The sequence below is a fragment of the Colobus angolensis genome, unplaced genomic scaffold (genome assembly GCF_000951035.1).
Source record: "Colobus angolensis palliatus isolate OR3802 unplaced genomic scaffold, Cang.pa_1.0 Scaffold175, whole genome shotgun sequence".
NCBI lineage: Eukaryota > Metazoa > Chordata > Mammalia > Primates > Cercopithecidae > Colobus > Colobus angolensis.
This window is the reverse complement of record NW_012114877.1, coordinates 2,698,022-2,714,871: the sequence shown is the minus strand read 5'-3', so window position 1 is coordinate 2,714,871 and position 16,850 is coordinate 2,698,022. Positions and strand designations below refer to the sequence as shown.

Sequence of the window (16,850 nt, the reverse complement as noted above, 5' to 3'; positions counted from 1 at the left end):
AACAAAGCCTGGGGTCCAGCCCCAGACCCGGCGCGGCCGCCCCTCACCCAGTCCCCAGGCGGCAGGGCCCGCTCCACGCGCGCTCTCCAGCCTGGCGGGGCCCTGGAAGCCAGGACACGCGGAGGCCCGGAGGGTCATCGGCGTTCAAGGCAGCCTCCCACACCAAGCGCACCGCCCGGAGCCCCTCTGCACGAGCGCTTTCTGTTTATTGCTCTTTTCCCCAGAAGCCAGTCATCACGGTAGCGCGGGAAGGGGCCTCGCGGGCCGGTCTGCAGCAGGTGCGGCCGGGGGCCGCAGGCCCGCGCGGTAAATAGCAGTCTCTTAGCGGTCGTTGTTCCCATTCACCGCCCGCCGCCCCCCCACCCAGGGTTCTTTTTTTTTCTTTCCGCCGCGCAGTTGCCATGGGTTACCAGGGCGGTTGCCATGGGTTACTGGACCGAGGCCGGCTGGCTCGCTACCTGCCGCCAGTCGCCGCCGCCGGCGGAGTGGCCCGGGCGGGAGGTGGCGGGAGCGCGCGTGTGTGGGACGCAGCGCGGGGGATGCGCGCGGGCCGCGGAGGCGCCGCAGCCAACAGGCGGCCGAGGGTGCAGCCGCAGGAGCACCATCGCCAGTGGGGTGGGGGGCAAAGCTATAAAGAAGGCCCAGAGGTAAGAAACTAGCAAAAACACAACCACAAGTTATGCCCGTGCTGTGCCTCTAGCAGCAAAGACAAGCGGTGTGGGGTTTTGGATGAATCTACACTTCTCGTCGGGGGAGAAAGGGTATTTTGCTCTTTAGCATAAGCCATTTGCATAGTGTCTTTAGACCAGAGTTTAAATTCAGCAGGAAATTGTAGCTTAATGTTTTGGGTTTTTTTTCTCTCTTTTCCTCTATATCTGTTGGAAAGAAGTCTTTGGAATTTTGGAGAAAGAGAAAGGGTCATTAACTACCAGAGTTTGCGCAGCTAAAATAAATTAAATGTCCAATGCACTGCTCATGATCTAGAAAAGTTTCCAGTTAAGACAGTTAAGAGTGAAGTGCAATTGTGTCTGCTAAAAAGGGACAATGGTGACTCGTTTGTAAGATGCATATGGCAAAGAATAGAACCAAAGTCCTTTGTATATATAGCAAATGTTAAAGAATGTTGCTTATTTACATCCTTCTGAAATTTTTGAACTCCACTCTGTTAAAATTATTAATTTCTTATGACCTTTATTTGCAAAGAAAATTCTATGCTTTGAATGTCAAATTGCAGTAACTAATTTCCGACAGTATTTTGTATTTGAAAATGTGTTTATATATAATAAACTAAGAAAAGGTCCATATTCCAAACAGAAACACAAAATTGTACTGAAATAAATTGTTTCCTTCATTGAAAAGATGTTGTTTTGTATTCATAGGATACCAGCTAAATAATTTAAATATTAAGAGGAAGACTATTTAGAAACAGGATAAGCTTTGTTATTTTTGTTTTAAAATGTTAAGAGGCTTCCAGTGAAAAGGGGTCATCTTTTATAGCTCAAATACTGAAAACCTTTTTTGTACCACAGTAGCTCAATAATAATGAATCCTTAAGGCATCCAAAAAATACAAACCAAATTCAAAACAGCATCTAGTTTACTGTTGGATATAACGGTGATTGTAGCCAGGCTAAATGAATTTGTTTAACTTCTTAATTGTCATAAATGAAATTTTGTTCTTTTACTTTATACTGCATATAACTTGTTTGTATTTAATTATTCAATGAAATGTGGACTAGGTTTGAAAAACTGGCAAGATACTTAGTATCTTAAGGAATAGTATCTGCTTAAGAATAAATACTTGTCCCTAGTAATTTTTAAAACTTGAAATTTTAACTAGAATTAAATAACTTTCTTGTAAGTGAGACTTTATAAGAAGCCTCAGTAACAGGTTGTTGACGTTCACTGTTGACACCTTTGGGTTATATATAAATCTAGTTCTACAACAAAACACGTAAGTTGGCTTTATAGGTGAATAGTTTACCCTTTCAGAATTAGCCAGGGAAAATGCAGTTTTGCTGTATTGTAACCATAAAGAATCCAGGATTAGAATTATTTATATTTAAGTCACATTAAAAAGTGTTAAATAAACATCTATTCAAGTTAGTTACAGTAACTATCAGTAATTATTTTCTTTTTCCTAAAGAAAGCCTTATAAAAAATATGCCAGGGAAAAATAAGAGACAAAGCAAGAAAACCACTGGGAACTGAAGTTCATCTAAATATCTCAGCTGCAAGAAATCAGTTTTAAGAAGCCAGTGTGTGGACACTGAAACAACTGAACCAAGGCTAAAAGCCTCAAATATGTACAACTATAGTTAATATTAAAGCATGTTTTACCAAATTTCCTCATAAATAAAAAACACTGAGTTTTGGTCTAAGGCAGAATATAGTCTCTTGTATAAAATAAGTGATCCGGCAAAGTTGATTTTTTTTCACGTTTAATGTAAAAATGATCTCATGACATTTACATACTAAATATTAGGCATTAATATTAATTTGATGGCTGTTACATCATCTAAAAATAATATGACAATTGGTGGCATAGTATGTGTTTTTCAAAACTGCTGTAAAACAGAAATAGTGTAAACTCAAATACATATTGCTGAAGGGATGAGGATCGTTCTTAAAATGCCTGGATGGCATAAACTTTACATATTAGCATGGTAAGAAATTACTAAATCTTGTGCACATGTACCCTAGAACATAAAGTATAATTTTAAAAAAAAAGAAATTACTAAATCTTTTCTTTTCCTGTATTAAAATAATGAGGCTCTAAGACACATTAAATCAAAATATTTACAAAAATTTAATGATGTTTTAGACCAAAGAAAAAAAGGACAAATTAAAGAAATCATTCTAAATTTAAGTTTTTAAATGTTAGTTCTGAGTTTTGTTAGCTTTTTTTTCTGTTGGTTCTTTGAAACAAGCATTGTAAAGACTTTTTAATAATACAATAGCTTTTAAACTCCTAGTGAAAATGAAAAGGTTGCTTTTTGTAGTAGCTTCTGCCACTCTTCAATTAGGCTGGGTGACAAAGCAACAAGTTATCCTAGTTATCTGAAAATATCTTCCTGTTAGTTTCACAGAAATATTTTGTACCATTCAACATGGAAGAAACTTGGGTAATTATCTCAAGAAAATGTTGCCTCATCTGAAATCTGAAGTTCAAAATAGTTTATCTAAGATATCTTTGTGACACTAAAAAAAAAAGACATTTTATGAAAATTATACCAATCTTCAAGTAGATGCTTTAAAAGAAGGGGTTTTTAAAAAATGAATAATTATTTCTGAAATTAGCAAGTCGACATCCTTTTCTAAATTATGGGAATATTTATTGGTAAAATTAAATTTATTAATTTTTATAAAATCCTTCCTCTAAGTAGTAAGTAACCACCACTGATACTGAAAGTTATCTAGTGATAAGAAATTGCACATTTAGTCAAAAAAATAAATCATTAACCTATAGTTCTAATTATGCAATGATAATGAAGAAAATGATTTGTCTCCAGAAACCATTTGTTGAAGCTGATTTTGGACAATTAAAATGTATTTCTGAATCTATATACTGGAATTATAAGTAATATTACTAGCACTATCTATGTTTTTTCTAAGATGTAAACATTATTTTAATATGTCTCTATTCATAAGATACATTTCCATCTAAGCGTGAAACAGAATACTGGAAAGGTTAAATACTCTTAAAATATTTCAGTCAAACACCCAAAAGCATATAGTGTTTTGCCAGTGCACAGGAGGTATCCACAAAATATCAGCCACATGTCTGAGAGAGGCAGTCTGGTCTACACTGTTACTCTTCATAGGGGTTAACAACATATACACCGTGTTTACTGTTTACGGTGACACTGCCCCACTGATACAAGAAGGAATGCTCTATCTTGATTTTAAGTGCTACTTAGTTGCCTATCTTTTTAAATTCAATAAAACCAACTAGGTTTTTTTAAAGCATGTAAGTCATTTCATTTGAGGGCAAGATCTTGTTTACCAATAATGTCTGCCTGTAAAGGATAGTATTGCATTCACAGGATTTTTAGCTTTACACAGAAGCCTACCTAAAATAAGACAACATAAAAATACCACTAATAAACAACCCAACAGCTTTAAGAATTTAAATACCTAACATCATGACAGTGAGCTTTAGGTAAGAATGTATTATTACGAAGCTTTCTTCTCTATGACTGGACATAATTTGCTATTCCTAAGATAGTAACATTAGAATTATTTTTCAGGATTCCTGCGGAGCTGTATTTACTTTACATCCATGTGAACTGCTGTCATCACTACTGTGTCCAAGCCCAGAGGATGAACTGGAAAAGAAGAGAGGGGGAAAATAATAAAAAGAGGAAATTGGCTTTCACAACACACTCAAAGCCTGAGTAACAGAGGAGAACTTTAATTATCTCCAGTCACAAAGAGAGACAGGAAATTTGGACTTTTAATTAGCCATTTGGAGTGCAGTTGGATATTTTTTTAGCTAGATAATTTAAACGCGAATAATTCAAGTCTGACTAAATGAAAGTCACATAATCAGAATGCAAATAATTGAATTTCTACTGCATTCATTAATTCAGTGTGGAGGTGTGTGTGAAGACTACTATGATGAGCTGTCACAGCTCAATAAAATCTCAGTCAATTAATTTTTTCATTATCTTAGTGTTACATCAACAAAAAAGTGAAGTGTGTATATATATCTATACACATGCATATGTGCACTATGTGTTACATAAATACATATACATTAAATCAAAATGCAAGGAAATACCTTTCTGAATCATAATCTATATCATTTTCTTTTTTTCCTTCTTCATCTTCTTCAGGGAAACGTCTGTTCATCAAGGCAAACTTGTGAATTGCTTCTTCCACAGAATACTTAGTCTGCCCAGAAACACAGGCCTCAATGTCTTCTGAATTCAGATGGCTCTGTAAGAAGAGGTGAAGGCTGCTATCTGAAAGCAAAAGTGCATTCTGTAGGACTCTGTATTCAAATAGAAAAAAAGGAAAAATAATTGGTGAACAGGATGGTCAGTGATAGGGTAGAAGAAAGAAAAACATTAGAAAATGTACCACTGAAGGTAATTTCTCTCCTGTGGTAAAGTTTGTATCAATTATGGGCTCTGCCCATTAAGGAGAGGAAAGCATATGTTAACTTTTATTCAATTATTTGGAAATTTAGGTGGGTAAAAACATGAAGCTAATAGTTAAGAACATCTGTTAAAAGAATAACTTCAAGGACATTTCTTCAATTTACCCATCTGTTATTACCATGTGGATTAATTATGGAAATATTTTGCTTAAATAGTCATAGAAATTTATTCTACTTTAAAAAATTTACTGCCAACAGCATGTCAACTCAGTGATCTTTATGGGATAGGCTGTCATGAAACATCAAAACTTTCAACTACTATTAAAAATTATGTGAAGAAGTCGATACAATTCTCAGCATAGTTTACATTTTAAAACTTTACAAGTATAGTTATATACTTGAGTGCATGTTTACAACAGCTCATGAGAGAGATGGCTTTTTTTTAATACTTAAGGTTAACTATAAATTTCTCCAAAATCTTTAGGAGCACTGAATCTGTGTGTTGTCAAAATGAGCAACCAAATAAAATTGATCCCAGCCAACTTTACCATATATATAATTAAAATATGATAATGTTGTGATGTGTACATACTGCTCTTCCCACATTCAAGATCAAAGTTTACAAAGACAGAACAGATTTCAACCAGGGCATCAGAACTACATGGAAGATTAAAAACTATTCTGTAGCAAAATCTATAGATGCTCAAATTCCTATCAGTGAATGTGTTTTCTCTGAAATGCACATCTTAGAATATGAAATAAAATCAAAGTATACCTTCATATTTAAATAAAAACTGATTTATCTTTTAGCAAAGACGTTGACATATGATAATTTAGTCTCTACGAATAATAGTTCAATAATTATGTAAGAGGAGACACTAAGACCAGATATAGGGGACAAAACTAAAACACTAAAACCAAGTAGAGTTTTGTTCAACATAAGACATTTCCAGTATAACAATCTGTGAAAAATAGATCATGTATTTCAGACCAAATGAACCTTATCTTATATTCTGCTTGTTTAAACAAGTAATAAGGAAAGTAAATCTCTTTTGGCCATTAATATCAGTTTAGTGAAAATCCAAGGTCATTATAATAACAAGTCCTTTTCTACAAAATAAAACAATGATTTCTCAACAAAGGCAAAAATGCCTAAAAATGCACAGTATTAAAAGCAAAATCTAGCTGTCCCCTTTGCTTCAGCAGGTTTACAGTTTGAGAAAATATGCTTTACTGGTCTATTAGAAGGAAAAGTAAAACGTTTGTGCTTTTTAAAAGGCAAAACCCCAAGCAAAACAGCTAAATCCTTCCTTTTCCCTCTGTGTCCTCAGCCCTGGGTCCTCCCAGAAGATGACCATGTCACATGATAATGATTAATTCACCAAGTACAAGTAGCTAAGTAGTAAATCCCTCTTTACTCTTTGAGATTTATTTTCTACATTTACAAATGTTTACCATTCTGGTTTGAAATACTTCAGATTAAGAGAAGAGTTATAGAGCAACAATCCATTAATATGAACTTGGATTGTGAAGTCTGCGAAGTGAGCAGAGTGTTTCCTGTGGCCCCTGTCAGCGGTTTCCTGCCTGCCATAAGTACAAGGAACTGTTCATGGGATTGTACTCACAGCTTTGTTTCTGTTAGAAATGTGTTTTTTTTCTTTATAAAACAATGGGTAACCTTTAAAATTGATTTTAGATGGTTTGAGGCATTACACCACAAAAGTAATGAGCACTAATGCCAACGATATTGGACACAAATTCATTTTAGCTTTATTTCATGTCTGAAGCAATTCTACTGAGCCTTGAACCGCTCACGTGTTGTTATTAACTTGCTAGTAACTTAACACATGGGTACAGCAAACAAAAGTGATCAGAGTCCAGGTTGATCGGGACCTCAAGGCTACTGTCCTTTTTCTTGAGCTATAATTCAATTTCCAATTTTACTGTACATTAGACTCATTATTTCCCAGTGTTTTCTTTTTCTGCTCAATACTGCCATCTGGAGGACACACAGATGAAAAGAGGAGGAGCCAGGCTCACCCAGCTCACAATTCCAAAGAGGGAGAGAAAGATGTGGCTGAGGAGGGGACATCTGAACACTTCCCCAGGCCTAGAGTTCAGACCAGTCAGTCGGCTAGACAGTTTTGGTCTTTGGAATCTCCTCTGTTTCTCTGGCTAAATTCATGCCACCATACTCCATGAGTATGAGTTTTAAATAAGCAAAAATAATTTTTAAATGTATTTATATGCTTTTTATTTTATAGTCAGATAGTTCATTCTGAAATTTAAAATGAAAATTTTTGAGAGTGTTTTCCCATCTGGTTAGTTGAGCATAATTAATTTATTCTGAGTACTATTTGGCTTACTATCAGAGAGGGCTGTGACTGCCACCATAATATTAAATCCTACTTTTTCCTTAGTCATGTTTGTGCCATATTTTCCACAAACAAATCTAATAGCAGAAAATCAATTTCTAACCTAATATAAAGAGTACTTTGTAAAACAGTCAATAAAATGTCATTTGTAGAAATCTCCATTTAAAAAGTATATTATTTTCAAATCTTTCTAAAAGGAATAAAAAATAGCCTCTAGGATTTTAAAATAATTTCTAAAAAGATATTTATAGTGCAAATTAGAAGTTATTCCTTTCCCTATAACAATTTTAGACTAAACAAAGCAAAACCTGTTTTTTTCCCTAAATTGGACACAGTTGAAAAGCACAGTTTTCCTCAACATGATTTTATTAGATGTATTATATGATGGTTTAGCTAAGAACAATATATAGCTAGGCAAAATCATTTCATCCTAACTCAGGATGTCCTGGGTCTACTGAACCCAATACAATGATATATATACACATCTGTAGAGTACATGGAAGATTAGCAGTTTGATGTAGGAAAAAAGAATTAACTCAGCCTGTTTAGCTCTTACTATAAGAAAAAATAAAACCTACAAATCTTCATTGAAGACATTCATGATCTGTGCTGTGGTGCCCTCTATTGAATACAAAGACATAAAAATCGTGTGTATGTAAAACTAGCTGTCATGGTTCAACACTAGCCTTTTGTAAAAAAACTTTAATATTCCTTAATATTTGAAGAAATACAAAACCATGATACTAAAGTCTAAACTGCAGGGTAAATGTAGTTGTATTAATGGGATGAATTCAGTAAAGAAGGAAAGCAGCTCCCACTCATGAATAAATCTGTTCAAACCTAAATTGAAAATCCCACTCAAACCTAAAAATTAGTAGGAATTCCATTTTCCATAGTTGGAGACTTACTGAGTTTATATTTTTTAGCCTATAACTTACTTTTCGTAACTATTAGAAGTGACTTTACGTTTATAATTATTCAGGGGCAGGAATAAAAAAGGGAGATTATAGTTAACACTGAAAAAAAATGAGTATATTTGAAAAAATCTCACAATCATACCAAATTTAGCCAGCATTTAAGAGTACTGCTAATTTTAAATTTGCCAGGTCCTGGGATTCATATAGTACATCCACCTTTCCTATAATTTCTTTATCTATAAAACTGAGATAATATCCAACTCCTAAGAATTTTGTAAATACTGAGACTAAAACATGTAAAATGCCAAACACGTAGAAAGTGTTTGATAAATGGTAGAAATTATTCTTATTTGGCACCTAGTCAAAGAAACAATTTTCTAATTCCTCTACAAAGATCAGTACTTTCTTATTAAATATGTATCATTTCACAAATGACCTTAAAGAAAAATAGGTATATATACACATATACAAAGACCTTGTGGTTTCAAAAGATTTGAACATATTTAGTGCTTCTGGTTCATAACTTCAAAACTTACATGAAAATCAGGCTTTAAAAATATATGCTAAAAACCTACAATACAAGTATGTTTCCATGTTTTAATGCTGTGGTTTCTAAAATTCCTCTATGAACAAGGTACAGGCTATTGATGGCTGGCCCTATTTAGGTAACCAGTGGGGGTTCAGAGGATGTCAGACTGGGGCCAAGACACAGTGCCAAGGTATACATCACATCCAGTTTCCTAAAGTGGACCTGGGTTGGGTGAGGGTAGAGTGCACCAGGGGCAAAGACATCGAGGGCGCTGCCTTACATAACCCAGGCAAGCACAGATCTGAAGGACACAGAAGGGAGGCTGGGGAGGGTCAGCAGGGGCGGCAGAGCTCAGGTCAGGCCTGAAGCCAGCCCTGTGGTATTTGACTCCTCACTTCCTTCAGGTTTAGGCTGTGTGGAAGCACCAGCTTTCATTTTTAAAGTGAAATATTAACTTGTAGGCAAATGTTCACGTACCACAGTGGAACAAATGGTATCACAAGAGAACCCCCTGCCAACTCCATGATTTGACAACCCAATCGGATGACAATACAGATTCAGCGTTAATGAATCTAGCCGTAGCCCTGGATATGTACACAGTGCTCCCCACTAGAATGGAAGTGTCAGGAGGACAAGGACTTGTTCATTCTGTGCAGTCCTGTGTCCGCGGCACACAGGACTAAGCATTCACTTAATAAACCTCTGTTGAATGAAGACGAAGGATCGCTGCATGGTTTTGGGAGGTTTTTTCAAGTCCTTTTCATCTGTAGGACACAACCACCCAGTGAGGTTGGCTATGGGTGGGTAATATTACCCCACTCTGTAGCAAACAAGGCTTAAAAGGAATGAAGTGACTGCTCCAAGGCTCACATGCAGCTACAAAAAAAACCCAGGAACCATGATTATGGGAGACCTAGAACCCAGCTCCTTGAGTTCCTGAACCAGGACACTTTCTACTATGACATCTGCATCAAATACAACCAGCAAACAGTCAAACCATGCACTATGCAAAAATAACCTGGCACAAGCATAACCCCACTATGGCTGAATGACACTCACAGGGTCATTCATTTGGGTAGATCAACTGTGGATAGAAAGGTTGTGTTCAAAACAACAAAGTAATTCCTGGTCAAAAACATATACCCTGCACTTAACTAGCTATATAATTCAGAGGCATGTGCTGTCTTCTGACCTGAAATAAGACTTCCCTATAGAAGACAAGCTGCCACAGCTCCCCCAGGACAACATCCACACTAGAGTGACAGGCAACTCTGTAGAATTGTGTGTCAGGGACCACATCTCAAGGGAGAGGCCATCAGCCACCTTGGCTTCATAGAGACAACAATTAAAATCAGAGGCCTCCTCTAGGGGAAAGGACAGGAAAAACTTGGCCAGGTCTCTGTTCTGCCATGCCTGTGATACCCCCCAAAAATACAATGAAATGTTTTTGGAGGACTTGGCTCTGCTAATCTGTTCTTCTGGTCTCTTGCCATGTTTAATCCTCTGGCTTCTCTTCATTTGCCCACTCTCCCTCAATTTATAATCGTGGATCTTTCTGTATGTCTCTAGGACACCTTCAAAGGAAAGGCACTAAGTCAATCTAATAGAAATAAATGTTAATATTAATGTGCATACTTAATATCCAAACCCTTTATGAGAGAGCCAAATGGAGAGGAGGCAGTATATTATTTCAGGCTAGCTCTAAGATCCTATTTAGTGAACCCCAAAGGAGATGACTTCAGATCCTGAAACTACTAGAAAAAGAAACAGTTCAGGAGATTGGATCCTGTCAGTAACTAGCAGTCATATGACTCAGCCTATTTCCTTATCTACAAAATTGGAAATTAGAAAAGCAAAAGCTGTCTCATGTCTAAGTACATTAAGATACTAACAGCCAACATGAAGACAGCACACACTGCATGCCAGACACTGTTATGAGTGCTTTATAGTCACTAACTCGTCTATCTTCTCAACAACCTTATGAGGTAGGTACTATGATTACCCCATTTTATAGATGGGAAGACACAGGCAGAGGAGGTAAATGATCTCCCCAAGCCCCCAGCTAGTAAGTGGCACAGTGAGGATCTGAAACCAGGTAGCCTGGCCTCGGAGTCCAGGTGTAAATCAGTGTGCTATATGGCCTCTAGCATTCTGGGTATTCCAGTATTCCAAAGAGTGGCCGGGGAGGGGCCGGGGGGAATCACTGGTAGTGTGAACTCAGGCAGCTTTAACTGCAATGCCCACCATCACAGAGTAATCCAGAGTTAATAACTCACTGAGACTGTTCACACGCCACCAAATACTCCTTTATAAACATTCCCTTCAAAGATCAGCATTAAACCATTAGAGGAACCCAGAAGGATATTAGCAGCCCATTACTGAGCTGATTTTGGTCTGTAAATTCTAAGCATTGTAAACAAAGACAGTTTTTAAGAAGCGCCTTTTGATAAGTAGGCATATTTGTTTCCTGGCAAATTTTTACTTTTGTCAGCTAAACTCCCATGTAATTTGGATCTGCCTGACAGCTTAAAGGACCATGTATTTGTTATCTAATTGAATTCGTTCATTGTTTTCTTCCTGGAAGTCTTGGTCCCAAATATGTACCACATGATGTGAGCCACAAGATGGTGCTCTAATATAGGAAATGGACCAGTGGGTTTCGCTCTAGTGCAGATTATTCGCATTTCAGAAACAGGAACATTCTTCCCCACGCCACCATGCAGCTCTTGCAAAGCACCTGCTCACACCCCTTGTCTGGCCACAGAAGTGTCTGGACACTCACTTTCTGAGGAAATCTTCCAGACCCTGGCGACGCTGATCCACATGCTGGCGATTGTTCATGTTGAAAAACAGGTTTTTAGATGGAAGTTCTGGAAGTTGTCTTAGGAGAAAGAAAAAGAAATTTTTTTTTTTTTTTTTTTTTTTGAGACGGAGTCTCGCTCTGTCGCCCAGGCTGGAGTGCAGCGGCCAGATCTCTCAGCTCACTGCAAGCTCCGCCTCCCGGGTTTACGCCATTCTCCTGCCTCAGCCTCCGGAGTAGCTGGGACTACAGGCGTCCGCCACCGCGCCCGGCTAGTTTTTTGTATTTTTTAGTAGAAACGGGGAAGAAATATTTTTAGATGATTAATTCAAGGTGCTTCTGTTACAGAAATCCCTCAAAGTGAAGGCAAATTATGTACGATGATGATTATCACACAATTATTCTGTAATTATGATTACACATTATATAGTTATATAATAAGGGTATGAGGAAGTCAGCTTAAAGAAAAACCCGTCTTTAAACATTTCTGAGGCCTTTCATGGACTATACCTATCAAAGTTGGTAAAATTTAAGTGATAAATTTTAAATTCAGATGCAGTAGCTAACAAACTAAACCTACATATTGTAATCAAGGCAAAAGCCTATAAAAATCCTTCATATCTTACATATATCTTAATGAACATCAATTTCAAACATTCAATATAATGACAAAGTCTCCTCAATATACTCTAAATCACTTACACCAGCAACGCGTTACTCTGGAGTCTCTGCCTCAGCCACACGAATTCTCTGTATCTTCTTCGTACACAGGATGTTTTCATTGTAAAACACATGCTATTAGTCTGTACAGAAAAAGTAGAAAAATGAGTCTCACCTGAGGAAAAAAAAATGCATTTCTTGTATCTATAATTCACAATATGATCCCAATATTCATTCTAAATAGGATTTAAACCACCAAACATATATTTATATTTATGCCAGTACTCTGAAATCTTGCACATAACCCAGGAACATAACAGCCCTGAAGACAGACGGGATGACGGAAATAAGCAGTGTTGCCCCAGGGCGAGGTATGATCTGGCCACTCCCTGCATCCTGAAGGAGCCTCCTACTCACCTATGAGCACTGCTTTCAAGAATAAATAACAAAAAATAAATCCTAACATATAAATGACAGGTAGGAGCTCGGGTTCATGCACTGCATTTTACCACCATCCACGTAAGCTGGAGGAGCCTCTGGGGCTTAGAGACACCTCCTCACGACCCTTTATGAGACATTGCAGAAATCTTCATCTCCTTGACATGGCCACTCTGCAGATCACACAAATCACCAGGAATTCTGAAATCACTTTTAAACTAGAGAACAGCCTTCCCTTCTCTACTGTATGTGAGAGACAGTATGTCCATCCAAGCCAGAGAACGGCCGTAGTGCGTGGGGGATGAGCATCTGGCATGGAGGACAGGCCGACCGGATTTCCAGTCCTGGTTCTGCTACAGGGCAAGTCACTCAAACTTCAGTTTCCTGAGTGCTAAAATGGGATGAACTAGTACATATCTAATTCACAGGGTGGTTGTGAGGATTGATAATAAGCACTTGGCCAATGTTATCTATTAATATTACCATTAGTTACTAAGTGTTGTTTTCCTTCCAGCTACCCTAAGGCAGACTTGGAAAAAGCCACCGATGTGGTCCCCATGCTAAGCTCAGCCACAATGCTTCTCCTTTGGGTAAACGTAAGATGAGAGTAAATATTCTCCTTTGAGTAAAACCCAGCAAAATATTGTTTCTCCTGGTTTTTGAAAATATGAGTATCTCTATTCTCTGGATTTCAAAATCTGATTTTCTAATCTAAATGAAAAACAATTTTTTACCCCCAAGATGAGTACTATTTCAAAAATTATTATTCTACCGCTTCGTATGCCCAGCGATTGTTTTCCTTGGGAAATCTAAGTAATTATGTGCATTAGCTCTTAAACTGTTCTCATGAAATATATGACATGGTTCCTGGTATTCTTACACTTTGTAAAGTTCAGAAAACTTCAGAATGTAGACAGGTTAAAAGGCTCACCTCCAAGGTAGCCAATGGCCTAAATCCCATTATCTTTAACGATATGGCAGCAAAACCCACTGGAAGGAGTTTGTGACAAATAACATTCTGTGAGTGGACTTAGAGCACACCAGGGCCTCACTCTAATGTGCTCTTTGGGGACTAGGTTTGCAGACCATGTTATACCAGAACTAGTGCCCTAACGAGGCTTGAGCAGGTATCTTCCCAGTACCCTCTCCCTAAAGAATCTCTGACCACTACAGGGATTCCTGACATCTCAGACACAGGCTGGGTCCATTTAAACTCCCTTTAATTTCTCTGCTCACAACCACCATGGCTGTCAATAACTAAAAATCCACCTGGTACCTACACCAGACTGAGGTCCACCCATAAGTCCTTCATTTGCATTGCAGGTTCAAGGGAGTATTTATGATGGCTACCCAGCTCTAGGGTCTACTAGTTTAAATTCCAAGTAAACGTTAAGATCCCAGAGTTGTGTGACATCATCTTCCTTGAGGTTAATTTAAACAAGTTGTAAGACCAGCTTCTCTACCTCAAACCTCTATGGGTTAACAACTAAGAGAAGCCAACCAGAACTCCCTAGCTCTGCCATCCACTTTTAATTGTATGACAGGTGGAAGTCTCTTCAAGATTAGAGGATACTGAGATCACTAACTGATTAAGTTCCTCTAAATCAATTTGCTTGTTTTTGCTGTCCACCAAGCCAAGGCTTATCCATTGTCAATTTGTTAGTGTTTCAGAGAAGTGCCAGGACACCATCAAATACTATTTGTGGAACCCACCATTTCTGGCTCCAGATGGAGATTTCTGAATTTACATCAGGCTATGTATAGAGCAGAGAAAAATCTATACTTTCATTCATTCCTGGGAATAATTAAATTTCATGCCTATCATGAAGTGCGTGATAAGGACACACAATTTTTTTAGAGAAAGTTAGAAGGCAACTAAAAATATTTCATCTTACTTCAAATGCTTATTCTTATATAGTCATAATTTTCCACACAGAATGCAACTCCAGTGTGAGCTTATGAGTAAAACCAAAACAGAGTCAAAATCCATGGCATATCCTGGAATGGCTTTACAACACAATCAAAAAAGCAATTCTGGGTTTTTCTTTTATTTTTTGAAGTTGCGGAAACTTCAGAGAAAAAAGGGAAGAAAGGAGAATTTAAAAAAAGAAAAGTTCTGTGGCGGGTGTTTGGGTGTCCAATATACCAAGTTAGCTATTTACAACGGGAAGATTAAATAATGGTTACATTTTACTTCACTTGTGCTATGAAGTCACTGATACAATCTGGGTCAGCCTCTGTGCTCCCCAATTGAACTAATTTAGTTTGCATCTGATATGCATCTGATTTAGAGGCAAAAAGTATTATCCTCAAAATCGGTGCCAATAAACTATAGCCTGAGGGCCAAATCTAGTCTGAGACCTGTCTTTGCACATAAAGTTTTATTGGAATACAATTATGCTCATGCATTTATGCACTGTCTGTGGCTGCTTTTCACCTGCAACAGCAGAAATAAGTAGTCTCGATAGAAACCATATGGCCCACAAACTGAAGATATTTACTACCTTTACAGAAAAAGTTTTCTTACCCTTATTTAAGATGGTCACAGAAGGCCACACACCACACAACATTGTTCAAGAGATTGTAACACAGTAGGATCCACGCAAGGCACGTCATTTCTAATTGCTTACTCATTACATTAATTACTCAGATTCTAGACAAATTAATCAAAATAATTGCACATATCCATTTCCCACCTTCTGATTCTATATATAAAACACCACCCATCTCTTTTTCCAAAGAACTCTATATCCTCTCAAACTTGAAGGTTATCAGGCATTATCTTATTCAGAAATAAGCTATAGCAGATCATAAGTGCCATTAATGAGCTATAAGTACTCTTTACCCATGCATTTTAGATGCATGCGCATCTTCGTATGTGAAGACAATAAACATTAAAATATTAATATTAACAAAGGAACAATAAGGGATTCAAATAAGTAATTTTTCAACTTTAGGAACCATCTTACTAGTTCATGTAAGATAAAAGCATTAGTTGTAATCATTCAAATTCAGTTTTTTGAATCAGAAAAACTTTTATAAGTGTCAACTTTATCCCATAAAATGTATCCCATAAAAGTCCCTCAAAATTACTATTTCTACTGACTTCATACTTACATGAATACATATCTCATAGTCAATGTAAGAATGCCAGAAGTCCTCCTTCTGAATCCTAGGATCTCGAACCCAGACACTTACAAATTCCTGTAATGGCATCATAAACAAAGAATTATCCTTCAGAAGTGCAAGTGGGACTGGAAAGAACTGAGCAAATGACTGCACTAAAACAAAACTGAAATGAGCTTTAACCAATGTGGTACTTTGTAATACTTTAAAAAACAAGAAGTAAAGTTAATGAATCAGGCACCACGAGCAAATCCAGAAAACACTTTTGCCACATAATGGAATTTTTTAAATAATGCAAAACTGAGGTGGGAGCACTTCTGGATAGTTTTACTGATTATCTGAAGACAAAGTATACTGTAAAACTGACTTTTAATTTTTAATCATAAAAAATTGGTCCAGGTTTTTTTCGAATTTAAAAAGTGATCATTTCTTACTTTCTTCATCTCACCAAACTGAAACAATGGGCCCTTCTGGGTAAGTTGCTCACTAGGACACAAATAAGAAAGGGCATGAGGCCAGGCATGGCGGCTCACACCTGTAATCCCAGCACTTTGGAAGGATCTCTTGAGCCCAGGAGTTTGAGACCAGCCTGGGCAACATGGCGAAACCCCATCTCTACAAAAAATACAAATTTAGTCAGGCGTGCTAGTGCACGCCTGTGGTCCCAGCTACTCAGGAGGTTGAGGAGGGTGGATCACTTGAGCCCAGGAGGTCAAGGCTGCAGTGAGCTTTGATTGTCCCCCTGCACCCCAGTCTGGGCAAAAGAGCGAGACCCTGTCTCAAAAGAAGAAAAAGAAAGGATACCAAAGGTCATGGGAAAAGTAAGCAAAGAGAATTTCCTGGACACTTACACTCTTCCAAGACTAAACCAGGAAGAAGTTGAATCCCTGAATAGACCAATA

At 37.5% G+C, this 16,850-nt stretch overlaps 1 protein-coding gene across 1 annotated transcript in view; it reads right to left on the bottom strand.

The window, feature by feature from the left end:
* Positions 1–2,427: 2,427 nt before the first annotated feature.
* Positions 2,428–16,850, bottom strand: part of SNX10 (sorting nexin 10) — an 88,033-nt gene continuing 73,610 nt past the window's right edge. The window contains exons 3-8 of the mRNA XM_011938571.1: positions 15,940–16,026; positions 12,427–12,527; positions 11,707–11,805; positions 4,783–4,995; positions 2,738–4,327; positions 2,428–2,676 (exon numbers count right to left, since the gene is read on the bottom strand). Of these exons, the coding sequence (XP_011793961.1) occupies positions 4,246–4,327; positions 4,783–4,995; positions 11,707–11,805; positions 12,427–12,527; positions 15,940–16,026 (582 nt within the window). The 3' untranslated portion in view covers positions 2,428–2,676; positions 2,738–4,245. The remainder of the gene's footprint in view (positions 2,677–2,737; positions 4,328–4,782; positions 4,996–11,706; positions 11,806–12,426; positions 12,528–15,939; positions 16,027–16,850) is intronic.